The following is a 10,148-nucleotide window of genomic DNA, read 5'->3' as shown; positions in this document are numbered from 1 at the left end:
CTTGTGATAGTGAATAAGTCTTGTGAGATCTGATGGTTTTATAAAGGGGAGTTTCCCTGCACAAGTTCTGTTATTCTCTCTTCTCTGCCACCATGTAAGATGTGCTGTTTGCCTTCTGCCATGATTGTGAGGCCTCCCCACTCACATGAAACTGTGAGTCCGTTTTCTTTTTCTATAAACAGTCTTGGGTATGTCTTTATCAGCAGCATGAAAACAGACTAATACACCAGTCCTATCAGATTGGGGCCCCACTCTCATGACCTCGTTTCACCTTAATTCCCTTCTTAAAGGCTCTACCTCCAAATATCATATCAATTTAAGAATGACAACTTTCATAAATTTAGAAAGAAGAGCTTTATTTCTCATGAAGAGTTTCAGCCTGCAGGGTGGCCATTCCCAGAGGCTGGGAAGTGTAGCCTCTGGTCAGAAGCCAAAAACAGATACTTCAAGGGAGGGGGAAAAGGGAACAGAAACATACGGTAAGTTGGGTGGTTAAGTGTACATATTCAACAGATTATAGGAGGAGTCATTAATATTTACAAAAGGAAAAACATGCACATGTACAGTTGAGCTTCGTGCCTCTTCATGGGTCCTGTGTACAAAAAATGGCAGTGTTAGCATAATCCCAGGGTGGAGTTTCAGGCCCTCTGGCATCAAAAGATGAAGCAGATGACATGAAAACCTTCACTGCACATTCTCCGTAGATTGGCCAGAACAACTCCATGGTCAATTGTCTCTCATCAGGAAGAAATGCTGGTCTGTTGTTGCACCGAAACTGCAAAAGGGAGGGGCAGCATCAGATGGTTGGTTGATATCAGCAGCAGAGTCTTTTGAGAGGGCTGGTTTCTATTCAGCCTGTAGGGAAGAAGGCCTAATGGCTGTTAGTGAGGGAGCAGGTATAATAAGGTGTGTCCAACCTCTCATACCATCATGGCTGAGAACCGTTTTCAAGGTTATTCTGGGGTTGCTATGGCCAAGAGAAGGTCTGTTCACTCAGTTGAGGGGCTTAGAATTTTACTTTTATTTCCCAGTAGTTATATCAGGAGGTAGGGCTTCAACATGTAAATCTGTGGAAAGAACACAGACAAAATTCAGTCCATAAAAGATTATTTAAAGCCAAATAAAAACAGGTGAAGAATACCAACCAGGCCAAGGAATTGGACCTGTATTCCTCCAATCACAGAAAGATGTTGAAAATCTTGATCGAGGTTATAAAAATGTTCTCAAGAGAGGCATCTTCCTTTTCATTTTCCTGTTCTATAAAGTAAGGACTGTTTTCTAGGAGCCCTTTCAGACTGTTAGGGTGTGATTGCTGGTTACATTTTAGAAAATTAATCTCTAAGAACTGCTAACTCTGTCTGAATCATGGGCTATGAAGCAATTATGTCACCAAAAGTTAGATAATTTGTAAGGGTCATTGTTTTTTATTCTAAAATGGCAAATAATTAATAGACCAGTTGCTGTCAAGAGCAACAGAATCCTGCAAGTTCTTAGTATCATCAAATAAATACTAATACAGAATAAGATGGTCTGAGTGTGGTGGCTCACACCTGTAATCCCAGCACTTTGGGAGGCCAAGGTGGGTGGATCACTTGAGGTCAGGAGTTCGAGATCAGCCTGGCCAACATGGCAGTCTCGATTAAAAATACAAAATACTAGCCAGGCGTGATGGTGGGTTCTTGTAATCCAAATTTCTTAGGAGGCTGAGGCATGAGAATCACTTGAGCCCTAGAGGCGGAGGTTGCAGTGAGCCAAGATCACACCAGTGTACCCCAGCTTGGGTGACAGAGTAAGACTCTGTCTCAAAAAAGAATATAGAAAGACATAATAAGATGAACTGGTGAGATTTTTTTAATTTGGACAATTCTGGCATGATTAGCTTGCACTATAAGGGACATTTGTAAATATTTTTCCAAGGCCTTACTTTTATACAGTTTCCAAAAGAAATCTTGGGTCTTCTTTAACTCCCTGCTCAGTAAAATGTGAATTGAAAGGCAGTATTGAATACCGAAGGGCCAGAGCTGGAAGGATATTTCTGAAATTACGCATTTCCAACTCTCACATCACAGACCAGTAAGCTGAAGACCAGAGGTACACAGTGATTGGCCTGAGACAGCACCCCAGCTATTTATTGGAAAAGCTTGCCTGACACAAACAAGAAATAAGCCTTATTTCAAGATTTTCAACATCTTTCTATGACCAGTTATGACTGGTGAAAAACCAGAACTGCTCTAAAATTTAACCAACATTATGTAGTACTTGCTATGTTCCAGGCACTGCTTAAGTCAGTTTCTCTCCTGGCCATAGAAAGTACCTAGGGATATTGTCAAAAGGCAGCTTCTGATTCAGCAGGGCTGGGGCCAGGTCTGAGAGTCTGCATTTCTATTATAACAAGCCCCTAGGTATTGCTGATGATCCTTGTCTGAAGACAACACTTTGAGTAACAGAGGTCCAAGTACTTTATTTATTTATCTATTTACTTATTTATTTATTTATTTATTTATTTATTTATTTATTTATTTGAGACAGAGTCTTGCTCTGTGGCCCAGGCTGGAGTGCAGTGGCATGATCTCAGCTCACTGCAACCTCCGCCTGCCAGGTTCAAGTGATTCTCCTGCCTCCGCCTACTGAGTAGCTGGGACTACAGGCACACATCACCATGCCCAGCTAATTTTTGCATTTTTTAATAGAGACGGGGTTTCACCATGTTGGCCAGGCTGGTAACTCCTGACCTCAAGTGATCCACCCACCTTGACCTCCCAAAGTGCTGGGATTACAGGCATGAGCCAACATGCTCAGCCCCAAGAACTATATAAATATCAACTCTTCTATTCTCCAAAATAACCCTGCTACTGTTACCGATACAGGTACTGTTGCTATTCCAATTTTACAGAGAAGGAAAGTGAGTTGTCTAAGGGCACACAGGTGGAAAGGGCCAGAGTCAGGATTTGTACCCAGACAGCCTAACTATAACCTGTGCTCTTAACTACATTACCCTCAGATTCTCGAAAGCAATCCATGATCATCTGCATGCATCCACATATCTGCTTTCAAGGATGGGGCACTAACACTCTATTTTAAGTATGCGGTCATTAAAATAATCACCATGAAAATTATTTTTAAAACTAATCATGATATAATGTTAAGCAAAAATATCAGAATACAAAATACATCAGGCCAGGCCAGGCTCCCTGACCACCCACCTCCGTCACTCAAGTAGGAACCACCCAAGTCATCCCTGCAACAGCAGGAATGGTCTTCTCTCTTTTTCTCTCTCCCAGAAACTACCCCCGGGAAACTTCATTCTTGCTCCTGCTCCCCAACAAACACTTTAGGAAGTGAGGTCTCCCCCGATCAAAGACGTGAGAGAAAAGTAGTCACGGCACCCTGGGAGCAAGCCAGCCACCCTAGCATCTATAGCTTTCTTTCATTCATTCAATAAACATCCACCGAGGACCTACTATGTGCCATACACCATCATAGGTGCTGGGATACAAAACAGACAGAGTCCCTGCCCCCATGAAGATTGCATTCTAGTGGGGAGTGGCTGACAATTTTTAAAAGCATAAAAATAAGCATATTATATAGTATCTTACTAGACAATAATTGTTATAGAAAAATAATAGAGCAGGGGAGTCAGCAAGGCTGGGGGGAGGGGGTTGCAATGGTACTTAGGGTTGTCAAGGTGACCTCAGCAAGAAAATGACATCAGAGAGAGGATTTGAAGTGAGGGAGTTCATGATGCACGTGCCTGGGAGAGAACATTCCAGGCAGACAGAACCACAGGTGCAAAGGCCCTAAAATAGAAACACATCTAGAAAGTTAAAGGTGCAGCAAAGAGGCCATGGTGTCTGAAATGGGTGAGTGACAGGAAGAGGAGTCAGAGAGAGAATGGTTAGGGGAAGAGACAGATCATGCAGAGCTTCATTGGCCTTAATGAGGGCCTTGGCCTTTACTTTGAGAGTAATGGGGAGAATCAACCTCGGAGGACAGGGAAAGAAGCTTGAAGACCAGCTAAAAGGCAACTGCAAGAATCCACGCAAGGGATGTTTGTGGATCAGACCAAAGTGGTTGCAGTGGAGATAGTGAGAAGTGGTAATGAGATTCCAGATATTGGGGTTTTTTGAAAGGTTAGATGTGAAATGTGAGCAAAAGAGAGGAGTCAGGGATGCTTCCAAGGCAATTAACTTGGGCACTTAAACACATGAAGCTGTCCTTAACTGAGATGTGAAAGAAGGTAAGGAAAGCCAACTTGGAAGAAAGATCTAGAGTTCAGTTTCAGACACGTGAAGGTGGAAATGCAGAGACATGGAATAGATGGTTGTCTCTGTGAGTCTGGAATTCAGGGATAGGTGTGGGCTGGAGGTGCTCGTGTGGGAGTTTGCAGCACAGACAGCCATGAGACCAAATGAGATTTCCAAGAGCGTGTGGAAGGCAAGAAAAAGGAGCGATCTAAGATCTGAGCCCTGGATGTGTCAATGAAAAGAGAAGGAAGCAACAAACATCTGGGGAGATGTATCCAGCAGCAGAAGAGGTAGGAAGGAAAGTGCAGAGTCTTGGAAGTCAAGAGAAGAAAATGTTTGCTGGAGGAGAGAGTGAGCAGCTGTGTCAGCTGCTGCTACAAGGTGAGGTGGGATGAAGACTGAGAACCAAGCTTTGGCTGCAGCAAGGCGGAGGCCATGGTGACCTTCATGAGCAGTTTCACGGAAGTAAGAAAAGGAATATTTTTCCCCACAGGAAGGATAGAAAACTTCAATGATAAAAATGGGAAAGGGGCACCATGGCTGGAATTAAACCTATAGGGAGGGATGGAGGAAGAAGCAACAATGCCTATGGCCCTTAAAGGACAGATCTGTGTCATCCAAGCTGAAATGCTTCTGTGAGTGTAGGAAAAGGCTTTATGTTCTCATGACTCAACAGATTATGCTGCTAATTTACTGACTCTTTGTTCTTTCTTCAGCTGTGCCCTGAATAAAGCTTAATCTCTTAAGCAGAAGAAAAAAAAGAAAGGTCATTGACCAGCAATTAAGCTATCACTCAAATGAAACCTGGATCCAGTTCATTACATGAAAGGGATACTTGCAACATTCTTCCTCAATTTGAGATTCGTGGCTCCAACAATGGATTTTTGGCTTTGATATTGCTGCCACACCTTTGGAACAACAATATTGGGACATTCACACTGTCCTTTCTCTGTATTCGGCCCACAGAGGCCAGATTTCTGCATTCAAGGCCAAACCTGCTCTTTCTATCAACTCTGTAAAATCATCTCCTATCACCAGCATTCCTGCCAAGTTACCCATTTAGAACTGTCTCTTTCTTTTTCACACAAAGCCATATGTGAATGCAGAAGAGATGATATACTTAAACCCATCAGAATCATTCCTTTTTTATCCCAAAAATGGAAGATCTGCCTTAAAATTCCTGAACAGTACCTTCTAACTCATTAGCAATTACCAATTGCTTGTTTCCCTAGTTAAACCAGACTATAAAATATATTTCTAGGAAAGCACCTAAGACATTATACTCACATAGATGATCATCTGCTTTGTTTCAACCTGATGGGAAGAACTATCATTATTACTCCCATGGCTAGGAAATAAGACAATTGCAATCAAACCTCATCATTTCAGATCCTGCTACTCTGACAATAACAGCAATTCAACCTTGATTGAAGATTACCTTTGTAGCACATTTGAAAATAAGGCATTGCAAAGAAAATTAATAACACAAATAATGTCCAGGGAAGATATTTAAGCTACTTAGAACATAAAGAGTTTCAAATATCATCAATTTGTTAAAGGAGAGCTATCTTCAACAACACTAGCACAGAAAGACAGGATGCATGTGTAATTATGATAGATATCTACTCATGGGTTAATTATGTCCCACCTTTTCCCAAAACTTATGAGGTTTTGTTGTAATTGCTGAGCTACACACACGCGCACATACACACACCCACTACCTCACCCACAGTCATGCAAGTATATTCAAACAACTTGCCAACCCACACATTTTATTTGCCAACACCCACACCCCACCCACAATTAGGTTTCCCAGATTCAAAAAGTAAATTGCTGGTCCTTTCTTTTGGTGCACAATAAGAAAGTACCAGCGACATACTTGAGTCATAAATGGACTACTCCCCAAACTGCTTTTTCATAATTACATAATTATAATTTTAGCAGTATAAAATTAAAAGAAAAAATATTATTTCTTGCTTGACTAAGAAATAACCTATGAAAGAGATTTGCCTCTTCTCCATGCCTATAGATTTCATCACAGAGCAGAAATAATTAGAATCTGTGCTTAACAACAAAAAAAATACACCAAGATTCATTTACAAAATTCAAAATAAATAATATGCTATCTCAAGTTATTATTTTTAGATGTTGAGTTGTATAAGCAACCTGCAGAGGATGAAATTTGAAGGCAGCTCCTCACAAGATGTAAGCATGAGAGAGGCATATATAAAGAATCTTACCAGCCCAGGACCAGCAGATGATGAAATCTGACAGATTGGCTGGCATTATCTCGCCCATTCCGGGTGCTTGTCTCATGCAATCTGCTCCCACGGGGCTGAGCCATTGCCTCACTCTAAAAACATCAACCACACACACACCACCTCCGATCCTGGAAACTGAAGAACTCTACACTGTGGTAAACATTTGTTCTCTGAAGTTTTCTTCACTAAACTTTTAGGATTCATATTTACCAAATGTTAAGAATGTACCAAATGCACAACATTCAGAAAATTTCCTCCATCGCAATCCACAATAGTTCAAAAATATTTGTTCAACAAACCTCTGTTGAACACCTGCTATGTGCCAGGCACTGCAGTAGCTATTAAAGATGTAAAGCTGAATCAGAGACTGGTCCCCTCCTAAAGGAGATCAGCATGCATGTAGAAAACAATGTCACAAATATGACATGAACAGTGCAACGGTAGAAAGGAAGGCAGTGTAATTCATTCTGCCTAAGAGATTGAAGAAAGCAATGTTGCAGAGGTTGTATTTGAGCTCGGCTTGCAGAAGGAGTTCACTGAATGAGAAGGACAGAAAGAGCATCCAGACACAGCAAAGCCCTGAGACCCGTTTGGGAAACTGAAAATCCAGAATGACAAGAGAAAGAGCAGGCTACAGTGATGGGCTGGGCAGGAAAGGTTTTGAATGCCATGCTTTTATTTTATACTAAAACAATAAGAAACCATGAATGACTTTTAACCAAGGAAGAACAACCAAATCAAATTATATGGTATAATTACATAATTGTGGCAGTTCAGAGGATGGATTGAAACAGGGAGAGAAAATCAGGACTTAAAGTGGAGCTGTGGCAATACAGAGAGGAGGAGGAGGCAAGAGCTATTCCAGAGATAAGATGAACAGGATTCAGGGACCTTCGGATGCCAGAAGTGAAGAAGACGGAGCAGCACGGGATGAATTCAATGATCTCAGTGACAATGACAAGTGAGATGAACTTTCATGAGCCAGTCATGGGAAAGCAGGAGGAGGTGAAAGTTTGGGTGAAGCAGTGAGTTCAGTGTTAGCTATTTAATGGGTTGCCTAGGAGGAGTGGAAGAAAGGGATGAAGGAGGTCAAGAAACTCTATGTCCAAGTGTTGTCAGTGCTGAAGTTAAAGCCAGCCAGATGATAACAGGAGATGAAGTCAGGAGAGAAATGGCAGCCCGGGAGTCAATGGATGTAACGGAGTGACCCGGATGTTGATAGGTTACTTGTGTAGAAGAGCATAATCTGGCTGGATTGAGTGTCCCTCGGGAGCCAATGTTCTTGGATGACTGACTTAAGGAGCCATTCCCAAACCCTTTCTCTCTAAAGCCACGTACTCGTTTTCCCTGTTTTCCTTTTAGCTAAAGGGGACAATGTGAGGATACTGGAACTCTGCTGGGAGCCTCCAGAAAAACTTATGCTTCTCTGATAAAATGAACAGACTTAGTTGGTGCTTCCCCCACCATCTTTCTTGAATGCAGAAATAATGCCCAAAAGTTCTTTGAGCCAGCTTGTCACCCATGAGGTGACAAAAAGCCAATATATGAATGATAGCCAGGTAAGAAGACAGAAAGTCCCACTTTCTAGCTCTAGACTATAGGGAGCTTTTAGGCAAGGCCCAAAGCAAAGCAGTATCATAGAAGGAAAATCAGGCTTTAAATGAGTCAAAAGGAAGGAGGCTTATTCTAAGGAAAGGTTGAGGACAGAAAGTGTGTCCTGCTATTTCCCCAGCACCCAGCATGATGCCTGAGATCCAGGAGCTACACACCATCCATTTGCTGAATCAACAAATAGTAAGTGGATGGAAGGACTTCAAGGAAGGCTTGAGGGAGGAAGTGCAAGCCAAAGGGTTTGAAGGAAAAACTCTGTCAAAGAAATGGGGACATGCTGGCTGGTCAGTTAGAGCGTTTGCCCCTTGGACAGAGGTCTCAGATCACAGCAAGAAAGGAAGCAGGTGCTGGTTGAAGGACAGTTTCAGGCATCAAGTCCCAGAAAAGAAAAGGCAGAAATATTGCTCAGAGAGAAAACCATCTGAAACAACAGTATATTGGCCTGTGTCCCTTTTACAGGTCCGCTAGCAGAAGCAGTTCTCAAGGCCTTCCATTTCAGGAGAGCCATATCATTAACACCATGAAAGAATACGATTTCATCCTCAGATGCCTACAGCTCTCAAGTCCACCCAGGGACTCCTGAGGGGGGCACAAGTCATCTTGTAGGGTGAGGTTTACTCTGCCTGACTCATAGGAAAGCCAGTCCAGAATCTTTGATCTTCCACTTCTTCAGGCCTGACAATGGCAGAATTTAATCCATAAGAACGAATTCTAACAGCAGAAAGTTGGGCATTGGACAAGAAAGATCTAGCCAGCTACAGGGTTCCAAGAGATGCAATCTTGCAAGAGGTGGTACTGCTTCGAGAGCTTTCTGGGTGGAGAAAGATGGCCCAGCTGGTGGAGACAGCCCACAGCTGGAAGAAATTTGCTATCCAAAAAGTGTTCATAGAATGTTCCACACAACCTCACAGTCTCCCAAATAGGACCGCAGCCTCACTTTCTCCTTGTATACCCCTCTCCCATGCCACTCCTTTCTGTACCCACCTACACATTCTGTACCCACCTACACATTCAATAAAGGAAATAAATCTAATGATGCCTTATGTGGTCTTTTTACAAATAGCAGCCAAAATAGACATATATTGACAATACACACATATACCAGAATCACATGGAGAAAGAAAGAAAGTAAAATGTCATCAGGCATTGAGGGCATCTGCCGCATGTGGGCACAGCTCTGTTTCTAATACTGAGATGCATTTTCTATCATTTAAATATCTAAATGTTCCACGTAAGGGAGAATTGACATTTTCAAATGTTAGTTTCATACATATAATTCCAAGAGAGTCCTACCAAATTGCTGGAGAAACTAATCTAATTTTCAATAGACTCAGAATACACTCCAGATAAGACTGCATTTAACATTTTGATCTACATTAGTAAGCCTCCTCTCACATTGCCTAGTTGGGGACGAAGCCCTAACAAGATATAGCACCACCTATTGACCTGATACTAAAAATACAGGCTGTCCATTTGAGCATATTCAGGCTTACAGGCTATGTAGGGTTGAGACATGTAATTTATTTCATATCAAATGATCTTTAACATTTCAACAGATTTAATAGAAGCAAAGTGGGAATAAAAACTATAAACATTGTCAAGGTATTCTGCCTCCATTCTTTTAATGTTATTTCTTACAGCTCTGTTATAAGAACTTAATCTTATCTATTTGTCTTAATTATCTTATTATCCCAATCTTATCTATTTGTATTTGCTCCCTGGGTTCATTAAATACATATTCATTAAGCACCTATATATGCCAGATCTTGTGTGTGGCAACAGAACCACAGTGGTAAACAAGACCAACATGACCCCTCACCACCGAGAGCTTACGGTTTTCCTAGAATCTGACCACTTTTCATCACCTCAACTATGAATGCCTTAGTCCAAAGCCACCTAGATGATTGCAGGAGTCTCCTCACTGGTCACCCTGCTTTCACAGTATGCCTCCACAATCTCTTCTTGATGGAGCATAGAGGGAGTCCTTTAAAACCTAAGTCAGATCACAAACCTCCTCTGCTCTAAAACCTCC

At 41.9% G+C, this 10,148-nt stretch overlaps 1 protein-coding gene across 2 annotated transcripts in view; it reads right to left on the bottom strand.

Annotated features, from left to right (window-relative positions):
• Positions 1-335: 335 nt before the first annotated feature.
• LY96 (lymphocyte antigen 96) overlaps positions 336-10,148 on the bottom strand; it is a 112,167-nt gene continuing 102,354 nt past the window's right edge. Inside the window, exons 6-7 of one of the 2 annotated variants that reach the window (XR_013396797.1) lie at positions 927-1,067; positions 336-775 (exon numbers count right to left, since the gene is read on the bottom strand). Coding sequence is in view for 1 of the 2 variants with exons in the window: in XM_077942330.1 (XP_077798456.1) it covers positions 1,035-1,067 (33 nt within the window). In the remaining variant the exon portion in view is untranslated. Of the gene's footprint in view, positions 1,068-10,148 lie in introns of both variants that reach the window. The other variant, XM_077942330.1, reaches the window with a different exon arrangement.

This window comes from Macaca mulatta, chromosome 8 (genome assembly GCF_049350105.2).
Source record: "Macaca mulatta isolate MMU2019108-1 chromosome 8, T2T-MMU8v2.0, whole genome shotgun sequence".
Taxonomy (NCBI): Eukaryota; Metazoa; Chordata; class Mammalia; order Primates; family Cercopithecidae; genus Macaca; species Macaca mulatta.
The sequence above is the reverse complement of the archived record's forward strand: the minus strand, read 5'-3'. Positions and strand labels throughout refer to the sequence as shown.